Raw genomic sequence first — 21,600 nt, forward strand, 5'->3', positions numbered from 1 at the left:
CTAGGTTTTTCCAACTGTGCTGTAATGAAGGAAGGTAGATTCAACTAACTTTCTGACATCTGCCAGGTGTCAACCTCAGTAAGAACATCTTTCCTCTGTAGGTGATGCCAGTCTTCACACTTTCTCGTAGGACAGGAGTTTTAATGCTGAAGCATGTGTTGGGAGAAGGCAAAAATAAATATTATAGATTATGGGGAGTGGATTTGAAAATAGTGAAGTTGAGAAAACACCTACTCTAACACAACACATTGTATGTGATAATCATAAATATTCACATAAAAAAATCTACTGAATTAGCAAAAAATGCAATGCACAAAAGCTGATAAAAACTGTCTTAGTTGTCCTTGAAATGCAGATGTCATGGAGATATTGTATAGTTTAATATGATGAACTCCTTCATCAAAAACACAAAGATACTGTGTTTACTATAACTGAATCAAATTCTTGTATTTTGAAGGTTTGTATGAGTCAATCTTTTAAATGAAATTAAAATATTCTCAAATTTTCCCATAAGGCTGGTTATCACCTGTGTAACAAATAATCAGTTGATTGCTAAATGATTTTAATTTTGAAGCACATTCTTTTATTTATTTTTTTAACATTGGCCACACCCTTAACCATTTTAATATCTAATCTTTTCGAATAATCAAATCTGACAGAACAGGTGACTTTCATGACAATGCCCTTTCTGTAGAAAGACAAAATCTCAAATGTTGAGGGTGGCGTCCAACAGCAAGAGCCCATTGGAGTCATGTTTAATACCTATCTGGCAACAGATCCTGTCATCACGTGGATGCCACTCGACTCCTATTAAAATCCACTGCAGGGGACTTGTTTCCTCTCCCTTTGACTACCATAGCCAAGGTCACAGCGGAAGACATTTACTGTGTAACCTTGTCAAAAAGAGCTCCACGAGCTTCTTGGAATTAGACTAACGTCATTGTTACTTAACAAGAAATTAATCATAAATAAACCTGAAGACATATGTGTTTATAGATAGATTATGTTAGTTATGTCAGCTCAGATATTTGAAAATAACATAAAGTTTTATTGGTATTTTCAACAGCCCATGGTGGAAAAAAAAACAAGAGATTAAAGACAATAAATGAGGAACAAGTTAGTAACCTTGAACACATGTGCATACAGTCCTCTGTAACTTAGAGACCAAGTTGCTCGTCCTGATTATCCTGATTATTTGCAGTCTCTGCAGTTGTAGATCCCAGTTGGTGACAGGTTAGTGGAGGAGAATGGAGTTTCAGTTTTTCCCCAACATGTCAAACACTTTAAGACAAGTATTGTTACAACCAAGTTTCTTAACTGAGAATGAATGAGGGGGGAATTATTCACTGGCTGACAATGGGACAACACTGGGGAAAAAGAATTAAGCAAGTCAAAAGTTTACTCTGTAAGGATTTTAATAGAATAATGTAAAATGAAAACAGACACACATTGCTAATTACTTATTTATAGTTGTATGCCTGCGCATACGCAAGTTCTGGCTTGCGCATCTACTAAAGCTCCATCAACATATTGGGGCCTTTCACACATAATCACACAAATTATGAGTTTGTGTAAATCAATGAAAAGAAAACAAGCATCAGAAGGAAGTAGATGTTTGATGTTAATTGAAACCTCTTTAACTGCCTTTATATCCACTGCCTGACATTGCTGCCTTGTAAAAATAGTATATAGACATATAGATATTATGAACATTAATACTAGTACTCTACGTTCAACTGTCAAGACATCCAATAATCATAGTGAACTGCATGACATCTGTTTTAACAAATTTGCAGTTTGAGAAAAAATGAATTGTTGAAAGGCTCATGGTATGGAGAGGACGGAGCCCATCATTTACAGATTGCTTTTAATCAGTTCTGCTGAACGGTAGGTTACAGTAAAGCCTGGACAGCTGGTGACTCTCAGCGCACCGCCTGGTGACAGCTCTGCAGGCTGATAAGTGCTCTGAGAGAGGTAAGGGACACACATTCAAGACTCGCCCTGCCCTCAACAGCCCAGAGAATCGGAAAGTTAAGTTGAAGAAAACCCCCATCCTGGTGATTTAGAGCATATATAACCAAGTTTATGTAACAGTTTATGCGCCTTGGTACAATCAGGCGCGCAACAGAAAGTGAGCGCACATGGACCAACATTTGTCAGTTTGATTCAGTGACCGAAAAATAGCTGAAAAAGTTAAGCCAGCGACAGAGGAGTAGCGGAAGCCTACAATGTCTAATTCCCCCGCTCCCTTTCAGGGGAACGCACGGAGGTCTTCGACTGTGGCACGTGGAAGGAGACCGCCGGATTTGGAGCTGTCGGAATCCAAATTGAATGCGCATGATTCAGGGACACCTGTTGGCAACACTTTCCACGAGAGAGACAAAATGCAAATGGATTGTAGCTCTCCCACCGATGTCCCTGCTGTTCACCTACATCCCAACTTATCTCATCCCCGGATGTCTGTGCGAATGTCGGTATACAGCACCGGGGTTCGTCCTGTCCTCACCCGCGCCCACATCCAAGGACGCGTGTATAACTTTCTGGAAAGGCCTTCTGGCTGGAAATGCTTCGTGTATCACTTCGCAGTGTAAGTGTTTTTATTTTCATACTCACCCTGATCCATGGGATATTCAATAGTATTATTGCAACTCTGAGATCCAAATTCAACAAGGAGTAAGTTCGAGATGTCCGAGCCTAGGAAGTCATCACTGCAAATACTGTGAATTTCAAAGAGATGCTGCTCTGATTCCACATGCCACATGACTCCCCTTTAAGAACATTACAAACATATTTTGGTCGATAAATTTGATTAAACAAAAAACAAAGCAAAACCCAATTCATCCCAGACATGGGAAAGTAATCCCTCACAGAGAAAGCAATCCCTCATGGGACCACTAAAATAATATTTTACAGATATTTTCATTTGGAAGACTATTTTCCCATGCATAACTCATTTAAAAACAATTTAACCTTTCTTAAAAGTTGTTGCTACTAAAAAATTAACCTCTATACACAGATAAAATGACACTGTGTAGTTGTTGTTTTTTCTCATAACCCTTCTCATAGAAACCCACAAAGTATATCCATATGAGATAATTCTGCCACAGGTTTAGGAATGTGGGATATGATTTTCCAGCACACTCCCATGTGTGCTGCCTGTCCCCACTTGCTGGCATTGATAGCAGGCAGCTAAACTTGGCAGGATGTGTGCTGTGGAGGAGGTAGTGGCCCGGTCTCGCACTGCCACCCCGTGACCCCGTGGTGTTGGTGGGGACTCAGAGGAACGCAGCCTGTCGGAGCAGGTTACAGTCTCACTGACTCAGAGGGAACACGAACAAACATACTGCAATTCCAGGATATAAGAACAGTCCCAAGAACAAAATGCACAGCGCACTGTAAAAAACTTCTTGTTTTGATTATAGGGAAATCTTGTTTATCATTTGGGTTATTATCTGACTGTACATCAGTTACAGAGCTGCAAAATTAGGTGCTTTAATCTTTTTGTAATGGCTACTATTTGCTTATATAAAAAAAGGAGTTGTTTAACATACAAAAGCAATATGTTTTTCACTGTATCCAGAGCAAATTTAACTTCTTTGGTTGTTTGATCTGCTGATTATTCGCAAATCTGTGTTTTAATATTGAGCAATGCCCTGGCTTACTAAAGTTAAGTCTGTCACATCCAGCCCCAATTTTCAGTGTTTACTGCAACTAAGTTCAGCCCCAGCCATGTCTACTCAGATTTGAAATTGCTGGTATCACTACAGGTACAGGCATTTTGGCCTCAAGGCTTAATGAAATCTGCTTTTCATTTTTCCCCCTACTAAAAAAAGCATATGAGAAGGAGCTCCCGTATTGATTGTAAATGTTCAGCAGAGTGATCAGAAACTGTAAGAGTTGGTGAGAGCCATGCTGCAGGTCGATGCATGAAATTGAAAATTTGTACTAAGCACGATGATGGAAGGCTGCAGGGTAGTGTCATAAATCTTACGTTCAGAATCTGTTTCTGTTGGCTGGCCGTGCACATAAACAAGGTCAAAGTTAAACAAAGGAGACACTGCAAAGTTCTGTCCTTTGCACTGGATCCAGCTGATACAACAGACAGACAGACGCAGTATTTGAAGGACAGAGTATTGTGACGGCATTTGTGACAAAGATGGCAGGAATCAGGAGGTCCAAATCCTGGCCTCAAAAGCATAACCTTAGAAACCTATGGCACGATTTGTGGTCCTGTTCAATATCAGTATATAGTCTGTATTTGATTGTGTATTGTGGGGTAATTTATGACAAATCCCTCCTTGTGTGTGGCGTTGTAATATCTAATAGTTTTTGGGTGAGTTCAGAACCTTGTTTCGTAAATGTTTGTGTGGGAGAAAAGCAGCTTAGAACAAGCATGGCCTTATCACTGGCCCAGAACTCAAACTAGAGGGTGACCCGAAGCCTTATCAAAGGTACCCTTCCGAGTGTGCGTGTGTGTTTGCACTTCTATACGTATGCCGCTTTGGTGATACAGTATGGTTCTGGGACATTGTGTTCTGATACAAGTAAAAATGTGTACATTTCTTTAGAAATTTTAAGGATGAATAATTAGCATCTTCAAAGAAAAAAGCATTTCTGCATGTTTTATTAATAGTCTCTTCTGTTTTAGCTCACCACTTGCTTGTTTTCTTCTTTTTTTGTGCTAAAGCCGAACAGTTAAATGCAGTGTTTTGGTCAGCACCAGCATGGATCCATCCCACATGCTGGTTATGGATGTGTCAGCTGGGAGAGTTAAAAGAAAATAGATATCAAACAGTATTTTTCAGACTGAGCTCTATTAAACTGAACCACATATTCTGTCAAATAGTCAGAGGAGGGAAATTCAGACACATAATTTAATGATTTAACAAAAAGACTAAGAGATCACAAACTGTTATCCCTCTCCATCAGATCAACATTTTGACTCACTGTTTGGATTTCATTGTTTATTTTACTAAGCTGGGGGGAAAAAAAATCAGCACTTTTATTGTTTTTCTTTCTCCAGCAAATTCAGTTCTCTGTACTCCTGTGTCAAACTCAAATGTCAAAAATATTTCATTTGACTCCAAAGGGAGCTATGATTCTTAGTGGAGCACATAAACAAGTTTACCCATCAGTGATGGCCTTCTTTCACTTAACTATTAGTCCCATACTGACTAAAGCTTTGGCTCTTCTGTTGCTTTACAGCAATATTTATGATACTGTCAACTTTGAAAATAACAGCCGGTGGCATGGTCAGCCGAGTCGCCACCAGTTCTTATCAAATCTCCTTCTTTGTTTCAAATCTTACTGCACAACAGGCTGCAAATGAATCTGTCCATCAATAATAGATAGGAGCAATGCTTTGAGCTTTCGTTTAGAGTTCAGCTGTGCTTATATAGCTGTACCAATCTATTATTTTGTCTGTTGCTACCCCAAGCCCCAGGGTGCCAGACAAACATACAGAGCTTGTATTATCTAATGGCCAGGATGTAAAAGAAAGGAAATATGATGATGCAGTTAGTGGTGAATGAAAGATGAGTCTGACAGTCTTACATGAATAAATGGTGAAGCAGAAGTGTTTTGTTTACAGACATTTCAAATGTCTTGAAATAATTTGAGCAGAGCATCCCTGACAAATTGTAGTCATTATCAAACTAGCGTGTGGTTTGAAGAGTTTGATGCTCGGTTGTCTCTTTGATCCTCTTTTTAACTGCCCCTGTCCCGTTTTTGGTTAGAATTCTACAAAAAATACACTGCATATTAACCTGTCGTTTACCTTTTTTTGTCCACTTTCTTGTCATTCACCTCCCATTTGACAAACTGACTTGCATTTACTTAGCAAACATACTGAAGATGTCATTTTTGAAACTCCAGAGTAATTTATCTGTCCTGCTTTGTCTTCTTGCTCAGTTCTTTCAGACATGACCAGCTGTTATGGTGGTGTTATACACCAGTTCTGAGCAGGTCCCTCCTCAGTCTTTTATCTGTGTTGACGTGTGGCGTGCACGTTCATGCCTATATGTGTATGTGTTAGCTTTAAGGGGGGAGGGGGTATTTGGATTCCTGGCTGGACTTCAATAAACTCAGGCTGTAGTATGTGGTGATAAAGGTCTTCACGGTGCAAACACTGACTGGAAACTGTAACGCTCTCTACAAATACTTTCCATAATGTCTGCTCATATTTGAACAAAACAGATTTTTAAGAGCTGCCATCTGAACGTTTAAGACTAAATTAACTGGATGACAAGTGAGAAAAGTCCCTCAGCACAGTTTCCCTCATGCAGCAGCAAGACAATACCCGTGTTTTTATTGTTTGAAATGCATGTATAAAAACAGCTGAATGGAAACACCCTGAATTAAAAAAAACAAAAAACTCTAAATGTTGCAAGAAAGTTTCTATACTAGCAAAAGTTGAAACATTTGGCAATACTTGGACATAAATGAGATAATATATGATATTGAATCAGAGTGAATGCACACAGGAGTCCATAGTTGTAACAACAGTTGTTGAAAAGCCACACTTTTGTGTATTTTTCTTTCGTATTTTGAATTATCAACCTTAATTAACTAATATTTCAAAATTCTGTTAAATTAAGGTGTGATTAGATTTCATAAAACTAATTTTTTTGAACAGCTGCAGTTTAACTATTGCAGACCCACATCACAGTCATCTTTTCCCAAGTCCTTGTGAATCCTCCTCCTCTTAACCTCATAATATTTTCCAACAAGGTCATGTAAAAGCGCTTTAGGGGGAGATTATAGTCAATTTTTGACTTTTTGAACGATCCTTTTGTTTGAGGTTCTCCTGGTTTTTTTTTTTATAACTTCATCTTGTAGGGCCATATTCCTCTCGTCCCAAAGAATTAACTCTTAACAATCCTCAACAACAAGATTAGTGGATCTAAATGCACATAAATTTGCTTTTTATTTAGCAGATTTTCTTAAAACTTGTTTGCTAAACATTTAAAAACAGCTAATAGGATGTGACATTGATTAGATAATTTAGACGTTTGGGTAAAGGTGACTTCGGGTTTTCAGTTTTGACAGTGATGTTGACATGACCCCATAGTGGCGACTTCGGCAAAGGAGAAAGAGCTGTTGTTTGCTCTTTGGTGATTTGATGACTGGCTTCTCCTGTCTTTGTGTCAAAGTGTCCATCGGCAAGACGCAGAACCCCAAATTTGCCCTGATGCATAAGTGTGTGAGTGTGTAAATCATTCTGCATAGACTAAAAAATTGTATATATGAAGTAAATCCTGTGTTAAGGGGTCATTATGGTTTGTCTTTCTCAATACATTAAATTCTTTATCAGTAATATTCCATCTGCTCTGCAGTAAAACCACAGTCTGACTCTGCAATAAATCCAGTTAACGTTATCAGTTCTAAACTAAGCAGCATTACCACAGCCACATGCTTTCTCCACTGAAGAACGCGGAGGGCAAGAGATTATCTCACATCTTCACTAAATTACTACCATCTACTGTCTGAGGTAACATGAACAACAAAGATCTAAAGGGTGATTTAACCAGAGTGCCATTATTAATCATGGAGCGTAAAGCAGCAAGAGATAAATTAATCTGAAAGTAACTGTATCCACATGATCTGATAATGTGAGCAGTGAAGAATATGTTAACTAACTGGAAACTGTCATATGCAACTCCATACTTACATGAATGCTTTAATTTGCATTAAAACATGGACTACAAGGGCACTTAGGCAGCACACCTTAGGCTGGTCACATAGTGAATTAGGATATAAACTAAAAGGAAAATCGATGTAATGTAAATGTAAACAAATTGTCCTTTTTCTGAAACCCAGCCTATCCAACGAGTTTCGGTGCTGAGAGAAATCTTAAGTTAAACAATGGGTGAAAACAAAGTAAAGTTTAAAGTGAAAGCATTGATGGCTGATTAACTAAGGTCCTCGGTGTGTGTAATTCCAACATCTCAACATCCAGCCTCTTGATTATTTTGCCTGTTAAACTTGTACTTACAAGTGTAAATCACTCCTTTTGTAAAGACCTATGCAAACATGTGCAGGGGTTTGTCTGGGCCAGTCTTCACAGGTCGTGCCACCCAGAAAAACACACACACGTGATTTCATTCTGCCTTTCATCACCACATCCGTCTCCACCTCTTGCCAAAGGAAAGGAAAACTTTGCCCTTGCTTTCGTGTCAAACTTTCTGCAAAATTGAATACTGCTGCCTGACATGACTGGCCGAAACACATGTGAGCAAGGCAATGAGGTACAGGATGGTTCATGACTCATATTACAGTTCACACTGCTTTCCTATCTTCCTCAACTTTCATCAGATCCATCAGAATCTTCTCATTTTGACCTTTACGAACAGGTATGAAATATGATTGAAACAGGGTAACTTATGCTGGCCTTTATTTCATGCTATACAGTATTACATGAAAACTTTTAAACCGAGCTGTTATTCCCCTAAACGCATTCATAAAAAGACTTTTGAAATCCGGTTTGTCAGTCAACTTTAGGGGCACTTTACACGGAAACGAAAACGGGTTAAAAACGCAAAACCTTTTTGCGGATGCACTATATTGTTTAGATGGTAACGGCGTTTTGGCGGCATGAAAACGCAAAAAAGTGAAACCGCCCTCCAGAGTGGAATTCTCGAAAACGCTCCACTGTCGCGCCACCGTGTAAAGGATGAAAAACGCAAAACTGCGTTTCTCATCACATAGAAATGACGTGACAAGCATAATAAAGCGCCAGAAAACCGTGGGAAACACATCAGTAGGCTATCAACTTGTCCGTCCCTGCGGACTTTCAACTCGCCTTAGGCGCGGTAATTGACGTTCAAGAGTCATTTCATCAGATAACAGCAATGATGAGCGAGAGTAGTAAAGAACAGACCAAAAATATGAACTACGTTCTCGAAATTCTTGAAGTTCATAGAGAGAGCAGACCACCTAGCCATCTGGCGTGTTTACTGCATCGATAAATATGAAACGTCACACACTTTTGTGTTTCCGTATGCACGCAGATTTTCACCCTAAAACACTCGTCTAAATGCAGATTTAAAAGTGAAAACGAAACGCCACTTTTGCGTTTTGGTTTCAGATCGTTTCCGTGTAAAGGTAGCCTTAGACCTCTCTTTAAGAGTCAAAAGTTCAAAGTCATGTGAATGCTGCTTATAGTTGTGATGTAGTGTCACAGGAGCTTAAAACGTTTTTTTCAAGAATGATGTTTTTTTCTCTCCCTCTCAAGGAGTTTCAGGCATCCTGTTGTGTGGTACTTGAAACACGGTAAACCTTGAGTTGGATGAGAACATTGTTAGAGCAATTTAGAGTTATCCGTTTCTGTGTGTGCGTTGTGTTAAGTGTGAGCAAACCCGTGTGCTCGTTATTTTTACAAGTTTATGATGTGCTCTGCATTCGTACCATGGAATTCAAAAAGGTATTTCCCTCAGAGTGCCGTCAATGAGTGTTTGAAGTAAAATCTGACTTTTTAAAAAAGTTTTTCAGAGGGTATAACTTGAAGCAGATATCAAAGTTGAGCTTGAGTTTTGCAGTTTAAAACAAACTGAAATGCGTGAATATGAGGAGGGATTTTTAAAAGTAGATCGAGAAGCATCATGTTTGCATGATGTAACAGATGACAAACCATGCAAAGCTTTGATTTAAGGAAAAACTAAATTTTTTGATGAACAAGATTTAGTCCAGTTAATTATGCAATTGGATCTTTTCAAGTAAAAGAAAGGAAAATGATCACCAATATAAAATTTGCTGACATTCTCACCAAGACTAATATGTGTTCTGCTTTTATTTTCACAGGTTTGTTATAGTTCTGGCCTGTCTGATCCTCAGTGTCCTCTCTACCATTGATCAATACCAGGACCTGGCTTACACAACTCTCTTCTGGGTGGTGAGTGCAAACTTTGATTAAAAACTAATACCTGCTATTTTCCTCAAAAACAGAAAAATCTTTAGGTTTTTCTGTTTGTCATTTGATTTGGGATTATGGTTCCACTGTAGAAACAACGCTGAAGGTCAGGCATTTCAGTAAATGCCACAAAACAACATGATATATGAATCAAAATAGAGTGCACTGTACAGTATTATTAAGATATTGAAGCCGTTATAAAACGTTTTCTGTTAAAATATAAGCTAGTCATTCAGATTAGATCAGCTACACTGATAATAAAAGCCTCAAGGTAAAACTTTCAATTTTGAGATTACTCGTGTAATATTCATGCTACATCAAACCCACTGGCTATGCTTGCAGCTTGTGTAAAGTTCTAACATAACCTGTAAGATGACTCAATGTGGACACCATACAATTAGGAAACTAGATTTTGAGACTTCTTAGAAAAATAACTTTTATGTATGAATTAGGAGCATTTAATTGTAACATTATTAGACACGCTTACAAGCTCTTCACAAAAAGCGTTTTCAGCTCTTTTCTGAGGATTTATTTTATATAAGAAATATCTTCTTTCAGGCACCCTTCCAGCATCAATAAAACGTGATGTTGTCGAGCCGCTACTTAAACAGAGAAATCTGGATAATTCGATGCTTATTAACTACAGGCTGATCCCTAATCTTCCCTTAGTAAGTGAGATCATGGAGAAAGTTATTTTGAATACATTTGTGTAACTTCTTGCAGATGAATAATGACCTTCACAGGCTTTAACTGGGTTTTACATCACAGCACTGAAACTGTGACTTTGCTGTGTACATTAAGGAGGACGGAAGTCTCAACACTGAGGGTTGTTGAAAACTTACAAACACAGACCAGAATGTATCTGTTATTTGCGGGCCAGTGTCCACATAGCGCCTTTCTCTGGCAGGAAAGAGCTGGCTGCTGGCATTTAGCAGTTTCCATGACAACAACATCTCAACAGTACCTAGCCCAGGTCTCCACTTTAGCTGCTGTTAATGAAAAACCGAGTTTACCTCTTTGTTTTTGTATGATCTATTTGTCAGTCTACATCTTTGCCATGTTTTTTTCCACCATGAGTACTAAACAGAGGAAGCTTGCCCTCATATTAATGATTGAGTCTGCCATAACACATGTGTGGGGAAATGTCAGTGCCCAACACAGTTTGTCAGAAACACAGTGCATTTCACAGTCCTGCGCATGTGACACTATCAGAAGGAGCCCCCTTTAAGGCCTGTTTAAAGTTAAAAAAGGGACAGGTAGGGCTAATTTCTCATGGTTCAGGGTGACAATCAGCCGCACAGATCTTCTGCATCATCAGCTGTCACCTGTGGAACAGACTGCAGCTCATTTTAACAGACCATTTGAGCATCATCACCATCACATTATTAATATTATTACTATCAACATTTAGTGTCCAGCCAATCTGTCCCCACAAATTGACTTTTCTAAACCCTTCTGTGTGACTTGTCATTGAGGTTAGACAGACAGAGCAAATCAAGGTTATTTTCTGTTTCTGTCCATATGATTAGTTGCCTAAAAGAAAGCCAGCATGACGACATCAGTGCTTTTTGTGACAAATTCAGAGATTTTTAAGTTTGTGTCAGAGTAGCCGCACTAAAATGGTGGAGCTCCCTGAAAAAAAACCCTGGGTGAAGTGGTTTTTCTCAAGCCGGCTGCATGAGGATGTTCATGCTCTCTACTGAGGAAACATTTTCAAAAAGGTGCTGGCAAAGAGTGATGTGGACGCCAGCCCTGGCACACATTACCAACTGGAAGACAAATGGTCCGTCATCAAAACCCTACAACTTTGGGCTGAGATTGTCCCTGCAAAAGGAACACAAACATATCTATGAATCATTGCAAACATGTGGATACCCAAAATAGGCCATTGTCAAGTAAACTAAGAAATCTGGAAAAAAAACAACACAACATACATCAGAGGAAAAGAAGAATAAGGGAAGAATATTGTCATTTCATATGTGGCTCCAGTCAGGGGTGCCGACTTATGTTTATGCCGGTGGGTGCTCGTGGTTCCCAACTGGGGGTCGCAACCCACAGAAAGACCCATTTGCATAAAACCTTGCTTTCCAATAATATAACCGTTTCATGAGTTGGTCACTTTATTTGTATGTGTAATAAATGTATCCTATTTATTTTCCCTGCGGATGTCACATCAATATTTTACAATAAAATAGCCTATATTTGAATTGAAATTGATAATGGAATTAGGCCTACATTACAGTTGGCAAACGCTTTTCTACAAAGCGACTTAAAAACCGATGACATAATCACAACATGCACTGAATTGAACTGAAAATATATTTATACAAACTGAAACTAGTACTGAAACTTATACTCACGACTCGGAGACCGCATCCACTCAGATTCTTATACTTCTTTATTGGTCATACATAGTACGTCTTCTTAAAATGCACGCGTGCTGGAGCAGGAGCCCCGGGCGCAGTATGTGCATTGCACCGCACATTTGCTGAATTTAATGGTACATGACATCGCCCAAAGCATCCCTGCATGTAGAAACTTCATGTCCCTCATCCGCGAGTTGATCACACTGATCAGAAATTCACCAAAACGACTCGCTTGGTTCAAGGAGTTTCAGGGTACAGACGCACCATCGCTGAGACCTCTCTGCCCCACTCGCTGGACTGTGAAGGCGGCCTCTTTACAATCCATTGCTGCAAACTACAGTGCTTTGATGGACTTTCTAGAGGTCTTGAGCGCAAATGAAAAAGGTGATGCAGGGGGTAAAGCCAGTGGCCTGCTCGTGCACTTGCAGAAGTTTGGAACTTTTTTTTCTTTGCGGCTCATGCTCACTTTCTTCTCTCGCGTGGAGGCGGTCAACGCCGCTCTCCAAAAGCGCCAGCTACACACACAGAGCGCAAGAGAAATGATTGACACACCGAGAGGCGATCTGAAGGCTATTCGGGAAGGATTCGGTGAATTTTGGGAAAACACTACAGCAGCAGCAGATGACATGGTTTTGGAAAGCCCGGTTTTGCCCCGACCAAGAAAAATTCCCTGCCGGTTGGAAAACGCAATTGCGCCGGCGCGCAGCTTCCAGACACCTGACGAGCTATACTATATAATGGTTGATTGTGTCACTGCAATGCTCGGATTTTTCTGTGGGTGCTCATTAATCCCCGTGGGTGCCCGGGCTCCGAAGCACCCACGCAGACGGCGCCTATGGCTCCAGTGTCTGTGAAATTTAGAAGGATTTTCTCCAAACATTACATACTGGTGTACTTCAAACCCAACAACACCTTCAGACAGAAGCCCGTTCACCCGAAGGATTAAACACCCAAAAACAAGCCTTTAGTGGCATTATACATGCAGTCTGGACAACACAGGACACATGGTCTGAGGGAGCAGTTAGAGAAACGGTTTGTGTTAAATGGGAAAAACCTGCATTAAGCAGAGGAGGTACTGCCTATTTTAAGCTTACAATGACTCTCTCGAAGATGACACTGATCTAAACCACCCACCGAATGGGTCAGTGAAATATGTGACCTCAATGACTCCTAAAGTGTGAAGATCCCAAAAATAGCATATAAGCCTGAAACTCCAGCTGGTCAGAACTGAAGAAGCCTTTAGGATGAGAGGTGGAGCATCTTTTAGAACCAAGAAGCAAAGTTCATTTACCTTTTTTCAAGCTCATAGAATTACCATGACCTGGATGACTGAGAATGTCCACCATCATTTGAACGCGACGTCCGACTGCCAGCTGGAACGTTGGCAATTCAATCCCTAAATCCTTACACTGGTTTTTAGCAGTCTGGGCCCACTTTACACCGAGTATAAACCTGGAAGATGTCTTAAATCTGCAGGAATCGGTCAGCTGTTGGTGCTCAGAGTTTAAACCAAACAAGGTGAAAGTCATTTTGCCCCCCCCCATGGAACATAGTTTGCCTCAACTGCAGTCTGCGCTGAAGACAAGCGAAAAACTGTCTTCTCCATCGCCTTCCAGTTGTGTTACACTTGGATATATCAATTAGTTTATGGTGAACCCCTTTAAGATAAAGTCATACCCTCATTTTGTATCATCCACACACATGCCTCAACTAGTGTTGAGTTGTGTGGAATGGTTGGAAGATTCCCAAAATAATTCATAGATTTATTTTATTAATTTACTGAACAATACAACCAACCATCAGATGGTAAAGAAAATGCTCAGACTTTTAGGAGTAAAGATGGGACAAAGATCATGAGCTGCCCACAGTAGAAAATGTGTGGAGAATATTGGAATGGAAAATCCAACAACAGCCTTGTACTGTTGCACACCTTAAGATGCGTTTTCAGGAAGAATGCGGCATAAAAACAACTGAAAAACTTCATTGCTTGGTGTCCCCAATGCTAAAACGTGATTTGAATAAAAGGTTTAGCATCTAAATGTTTTTGGAATGTGCTGAAATGAAGTAGTGAAGAAAACGCATGAAATATCTTAGGATCATATACTGTCTGCAGTTAAACAGAAGAAACTCTTTCACTATAGAAATGATAATAAGTCTGCTGCGTTTAATCAGGCAACAAGAGCAACTAAAGAAGATTGGCAGTGCCTCCCATTTTACTTGGATGCCTGTAAAATGTTGGATCTCTGTAAAATGTAGCAATGTGCCTGTGTAAGATAAGAAAAAGAAGAAAATTGCAAGTGTGTAAATATTAATGAAATCTGTCCACTATATAGATATTTTGAATTATAATGCATCACATGTATTTTTTAGTCTTTAAGGAAACATGGAAGGTGTTGGGGAAAAATATATAATAAGTGTAAACCAAATTATGTTTTCAAAAAACTACAGTGTTGCTGTAATGATGCTGATCAGCGGTTCGTGAACCTCAGGTGTCAGTGAGATACAAGGAGAGTGACTGAGACCTGAAAGAATTTTAATATCAGTCACCCCCTTTTTTCTTATAATAACATTGTTTATATTGCAAGTTCAGCCTACATCATTTTCTACACATCTGATCTTTCCTTTAACTCCCATCATCTGCTCTGTGTGTTGGATTAGTCTGTTTATGTTGGCTGACATATGCAAGAAAGCTTGATTCTGGTACATTCAGTCGTTACTGAGGCATTTTTCTTCCTATCACTTTTTCCAAACAACTCCGATCAAACAAATAAATATACGGAATCAATATAATGTACTTTTGGAAATTAAATACAATACAGTCTTCCGATACACTTGTTTAATTAAGCACTGAATAAATAGAGAAAACGGAGATGTTTAATTTCCATTTAAAGGATTTTCTTTTTTGTTTGTTTTCTTTGAAAAAAAACAGAACAAATACCAAACCCCAGTGCCTGCTGTCTGAAAAGTTATTTTATTTGTTGATTACCCAAACCTCTGCCTCACCAAAAACAATTCAGGAACATTTTTGATCAAACCACATATCTGCTTTCTATGAACAATTATAGCATCCCGTTGTTCAACAGAATGAAGGCGCTGCCTTTAAAATCAATAGTAAATGGGATAAACTTAACCCCGAGCTGCTGTGCACAAGAACTGTTTTGGTGATGGGTAAGTCACTTAAGCTCAGATGAAAGAAAACCCATAACAAAGGATAAAAAGAACTTGAGGTTGTTTTGTGTTGAAGACTGAAGTGTGCCACATGTGACAAGTTCACCTTGGATTGAGAATAATGGGATAAGATAGTCATGGTCTTTTACTGGCTGCCACGTCAAATACTACAAGCTCATTGTTGGATTAAAAAAAGAAATCTACTAAACACGCATATTGGAGTATAAATAACTGGAAAAATGTCAATTTTTTTAATATAACACAAGCATAAAATATCAATTTTATGGCAAACTGATTTTCTGCCTGAGGTTCACCCTCTGGAAGATGTTTAATCTTCTTATTCTTCTCTTCTACATACTGAATAATTAGAATTTGCAACTTAACCTCGCGAAATCTCAGACGTTCATCTCTTCCATCCTCTGTCCCACAGAGACTGTGCTGTAGTTGCTTTTCAGTTTAGAGATTTACTCTGACCCTGCCACTCTTTCATCCTCCACCACAGAAGTGTCTCCTTTGTCTCGTTTTTTTCTTCCTGCACACCCAAGGTTAACATAGACCACTCTGTTCTTTACTTGGAGATGCAGCTCTGGCTGACAGTGTTTGTAGGATAGTGTTTGGCCAGATGCTTGCCTGAGGAATCTATGTTCTCAAAAGACTGTTTTTTTTTCTCATTTCCAAATAGAAAATACTACAAACAATTTAAAGTATTACTGCCTTTATTTTAATTCTGGACCACAGTACCAAAGTATTCTTGCCATTTGCCATTTAAGATGTTTTACTTGTGGTTTTAATAATGCAAGACCATCAAGTTTTGCTTGAATGCTATATTTTTTTTTTTTTAAATGACACAAGTGGGAGGATGAACAAGGCTCGATGTGAATCGATGATCGATTTGGGTCAAAAGATGTTGGAGAGATGAACTCTGGGAGTGAGACTCAATGTGGGAGAAATTACTTTGGGAGGAATCCTAGATTTATTGTCCCTCTTGTGGTTTCTGTAATGAGAGAGAAGGCAGAGTGAAGGCAGTGAAAATGTGGGGTTGTGGGGGGAATATATTCAAGAATTGTGAGTTGTGACAGAAAAGGAGGTTAGGAACATGTAGCTGTGTATAACTTTGCTCCTTAACATAGCTTGAAATAATTTAGTTAAGTATAGATAGCTGCCTTTACAGACGTTTTGTAGAATTGTCTTCCAGATTGTAAAGCTTCATCACAGAACAATTGCAAAGCAAATATGGGTGTAATAATGTTAGAAAATGTCATGTTTATTAGCTATCAGTCATGGTCTTCCCAGCTATTTATGGCAAATTGGGTGCATTATCACCATCAGTGGAAGAGTGTGAAACCACTGGCAGGAGCATCATAGCCCAAAATGCTCACCAAAAAAATGCTCCATAGTACGACCAGAAGCAAAAAATTCTATAGAGAAGTTAAACTTTGTAGGTACATAGCACTGGTAATGTATATAGACCACTACTAGCAGAGTGGTTCCTACCGCATCACACTTCCACTATAATCCATGAAACTGGCTGCATCAGGTGTGAGAGCGTTACACAAGCTAGCAGCCCAGTTACCCCAGAAAACATGGACTACGTACATTGTCCAATATAGATTGCAATCCATGACTATAAATTGTGAGATGTTGATCTATCACTTGGTTGCTGTTATATGTAGGGCAGCATTCATGTGACATGAGGGGAATTGCAACGATGCATTTCACCTTGTCCTAATAATATATGTCAGTTTTAACCCTAACCATTCGCTGATGTGAGTGCAGTAAAAAGTAGAAAATGCACTGACTGTTGAAAACATTGTGCAGGACGAATCTCAAATGAGCTGTGAGTTGGACGAAAGTGTTTAACTTGTTACTGTTACAGTTTTTTTAACTGGAGGTGGCTGTGGGCTGAAATTGCTGCACAGACCTTGTGCTTTAACCTATGAGGAAAACCCTCCTGAACGTAAACAGTTACATTATTTTCCAAAAAAGAGAACCCAAGCAGTTTTAATTTGTCATGTCATAGGTGCCTGAACAGAGCTACACAGATCAACCACTGGCAGGACAATCTTAACTCGTTTCACACATGAACACTAGATAATGTCCTTAAAATGTGGTTAACTGCTCTAAATCTGAAATCATCCTGACTTTGAACCAGGGAGATGGCGGGATAAAGTCTGCGCAGTGTTTAGTTTGACTAATTCAGGGATTTTATGTTTGCACATACAGTTCCTTCAGGTAGTATTTAGCAAATCTCTGGGCTGCAGAGCATGTGTGAAAATGGCTTATGTGTCTGTTTATTTTCCTCACTTGCTGTTGGATAATGTATAGATTTTTTTTGAAAAGACAGTTTGTTTTTCAACCTTTAAAAAGAAATCTTCCGTGAATAAATTAAGAAATGTAACATTTACTTAACATTAGCTTCCAGGAACAAAATTTAACATGTTATTAATCCAATTTTTCTCTTTTTGATACACCTCCAATAATTCAGAAAACATCTGCTGCTCAGCGTGGAAAACATAATCTGTCTGATCCTTCAGCGTTTTCCGATCATCATTCACTGCAATAGAATTGTGTCACCATTAAAAAGCTATGCTGCTATAGCCTGGGAATTCCCATGCTGCTTTGCGCTCGATTTCATTCTCACTGCAAAGTCAGCCTGGAAACCACCGCCCTTATTTTTGCTAGAGTTTGGGAACCAATCACAGAACGACGGGGGGAGCAAGACGATGACGACGTCCATGCGCTACACCGAAGCTTGTAGAGCGTTAATCCAACATGACAGCGGACACAACGTTACCGTTCAATGCAGCCTTAGAAAGTGTTTCACCCTAGGGTCATTTGAACCGTGATATCCAGCCAAGTAGCCCACCCGAAGTTTTTCCGATATTGGCTGAACATCAGCTGAGTTACCGAGTTATTAAATTACCACACTAAAATCACATGTCATGACACCAAACTTCTACAGTTGTACAAATATGGTCTGTACTCACCAAACGATGCATTTGGAAGTTTGTACATAGTCCAGGAGTTTATTATTATCATCAACACAAGCCTGATAGCTTTTCTGCTGCTAAAGCTTCGTTGACGTCACTTCTGGGAGCTGGGAGCTTCAAAGTAAGATGAGGGTTGATCTACTACTGTAGACAACAAAGTAAGGCTGCTCAATTTCTCCATTATTAAAATAAATTCACAACTCTACAACATAAAAATTCATGTAGAATATAGCATATAGGCCTACTTTGTTGTCAATTTGAGTAGCTTAGAGCGCAAGTTTACTTTTATTTTCCATTTTTTTCTTCTTCCTCGTCGAATTTCTGTCGTCATGTGGTATAAGTGATACAATTGGCTATGAATCGCGCGCAAAGCAGCATGGGAAGAACCTGACGTCATTTGATAGACATTCGTAGCGCCCAATAAACGGCTCTAGGCATTCGTAAACCACGCCTCAAATACGAGAAAATGCACACCTAGTTCCCAGACCACCATCTCATCGAGATTGTGGACGCGTCAGCCAGGCTAATGCTGCTATTGATTTCTCGTCTTTCAGCCTTATTTCCAAACAATTGTCAATGATTGAGGCACATGCGGAAGGAATTGCATTCTTATCCACACCAGCTTGTTAATTTCCACGTTGGGTTCATAGTGTGAAGCAATTGGTTTGTTTTTTAATCCAAGGAGCTCTGGATGAAACTTGCCTGGAATTGAAATTGAGCTGCTTTAATTCAGAAGCATGTGTGAGATTTTAGATCTGACACATGTTGTTGTGGACTTGTTTAGTTATAGTTCAACACATTCTCATTCCCAAGCGTGTCACACACTGACGCTTTGTCCAGAACCCCTCACGTCAGTTTTCAAGGCTTGGAGTGTCCCTTCAGCATCAATCTCTGACACACAAGAAGCTGCTCTACAGCTGCATATTTCCTTCAGCGGCAGTAGGTTTACAACCAGCTGTGCCGATTGTAAACTGCGTCAGGAAAAGCTCATTTTCTAAGTCTGGCTTATTAGCAAGTAACGAGGACTTTATAAGGAGGCTGAAGAGGAGGAGGATAGTCTCATTCCCAAGCCTGAGTGTCTCCACTTCTTTATATATTTTTGTTTATTTTACCTCTTGTGCTCTACTTCTAGTCTACTTTGTTAGGCATTTAAAGTACTTGGTTATGGTTCAGGATTAAAGTACCTGTTTGTGGTAAGAAAATGATCATGGTTAGTTGTAAAAAGGCACATTGACAGACACGCTATTGTCAAAATCTGTGCCGACATTTTCTATGTTTCTATGGCTACGCAGCCTATGGCTGTTACATTACCAGCTCAGGAAACCTTGCATTTCCTTATGTAATGCTTTTGGGGTTTTCTTTGCATTAAAACCTTTGCAGCAGACTCCTTACCAAGTTCCAATATATACATGTTTGGGAGAGAGAAAAAGATATAACAGAAATAAGAGAATAAGAAGAAATCAAAATCATGGAAGTAAGTCAACTAAACAATTGCACACTGTCCTCCCCAAAACATGCCCATGTTGCATTTTGTCATGATCTGTGTTTTTGGTTACCTCGTTCTCCCCTCTGTTTTTGGTTTCGCCCTTGTTAATTTGCCCCAGATGTTTCGAGTTCCCCTGATTACCCTCATGTGTATTTAAGTTCAGTTCTGTCCCTTGTTTCCTGTCAGATTCTTGTATGTCTACCTGTGCTTCAGTTCTGTGTATGTTTGCGCCCTGTCTTTGGATTATTGAGAATAAATACATTCCTTATATACAACGAGGAGTTCCTGTCTGCATTTGGATCCTACTCACCACAAGCCGTGACACATTTGTTCATAGAGGAAGATACAGCAAATAATTGCATTCAAAGAATATGCTAATCATAGTTGTGAGAGCACCTGCATATGCAGGGTAAACCATGGCATCCATGACAGTGACAGTCATGTTGTAAAAAGACTTCTAAAAAAAGAAGTATTTTAGACCTCATCATGATCATTTCTAACCATAACTGAGGAATGTTAACGTGTAAATCAAACAATAGTTTCAGTAAAGTGCGGGACTATTGATGTATGTTGGTCTCAATCTCATGTCACACAGAGACCCGTGGCTGAGAGTGCAGTCTTTAGCAGCACTATCCAATCAGCCATTCTTCCTCTTTATTAGAACTTTCTGACTTCTTATACAAAAACTTGTGAATCATGCCTGCTCTGTTGTAGAAAAGCTCATATGAGTTATTTTTTCCATTCTGCCATGTAGGGGCGTTACATCACCAGACACCATTATGAGCCATTCTGAGAGGTACGAACAAAAAACCTACGTGACCGTTTCAGCTGGAGGACTTATTTAAATATTGAGCTCATGCTGGCATCAAGCGAGCTTAGTGTAGCATTAAGACTAGAAACACCTACAGTGCACCTAAAATGTTCCGGATGGCAAATGAAGGAAACACTGTGCAAAAAATACCATGGTGACTATGTCCATCTTTTATATGCAGTCACTGATTATCTCTGCAGCCAAACTCTAGCAAATGAACACAACATCAATAAATATCGACACATTTTTCAGACCCTGGTACACTTAACAACTGAATCAAAGAACTCCGTATCTGCTTAGGGAGAATAAATAATCCTTGTTTAAGTGTGATGAAATTATGAAGTTTGTGTAAGAAGCTGTTCAGAGCCATCACATTTGTAATTTAACCATATGTGTTTAAAAGCAAACTTGACACAAAGCTTTATGTTGCACCGAATAACCAGCAAAACTTGTCTGTTGTGTGTTTTTTCTCATCCTCTGTCACTCTGCCTCATTTGTCTAACAGGAGATCGTCCTTGTGGTGTTCTTTGGTGTGGAATATTTCGTCCGTCTTTGGTCAGCTGGCTGCCGCAGTAAATATGTTGGCATCTGGGGACGACTACGCTTTGCCAGGAAGCCGATATCTATTATAGGTGGAAACACAACATCCATGCTCACACATATCTAAATACATGCAAACAAGTAGATATGCCACACTTCTTAAACAATTTCTAAACAATAACAGTAATATACCCCGAGCATCATCCCAGAAATGATATATCTTAGACTAATTCAGCGTGAAATTAAAACTGTCCCTGCAGTATTTTTCCACCTTCAGTTTTTATTCTTAAATTAGAGCCAAGTAGGTTTTTTTTTTTCATATCCAGCAGTAA

At 39.3% G+C, this 21,600-nt stretch overlaps 1 protein-coding gene across 4 annotated transcripts in view; it reads left to right on the plus strand.

The window, feature by feature from the left end:
* Window positions 1–1,937: 1,937 nt before the first annotated feature.
* kcnq1.1 (potassium voltage-gated channel, KQT-like subfamily, member 1.1) overlaps window positions 1,938–21,600 on the plus strand; it is a 51,645-nt gene continuing 31,982 nt past the window's right edge. For 3 of the 4 annotated variants that reach the window (XM_075466517.1, XM_075466525.1, XM_075466531.1), the window contains exons 1-3: window positions 1,939–2,587; window positions 9,799–9,889; window positions 21,234–21,360. In XM_075466517.1, coding sequence (XP_075322632.1) covers window positions 2,229–2,587; window positions 9,799–9,889; window positions 21,234–21,360 — 577 coding nt within the window. In that variant the 5' untranslated portion in view covers window positions 1,939–2,228. Of the gene's footprint in view, window positions 2,588–9,798; window positions 9,890–21,233; window positions 21,361–21,600 lie in introns of all 4 variants that reach the window. The other variant, XM_075466539.1, reaches the window with a different exon arrangement.

Source organism: Odontesthes bonariensis, chromosome 1 (assembly GCF_027942865.1).
Source record: "Odontesthes bonariensis isolate fOdoBon6 chromosome 1, fOdoBon6.hap1, whole genome shotgun sequence".
Taxonomy (NCBI): domain Eukaryota; kingdom Metazoa; phylum Chordata; class Actinopteri; order Atheriniformes; family Atherinopsidae; genus Odontesthes; species Odontesthes bonariensis.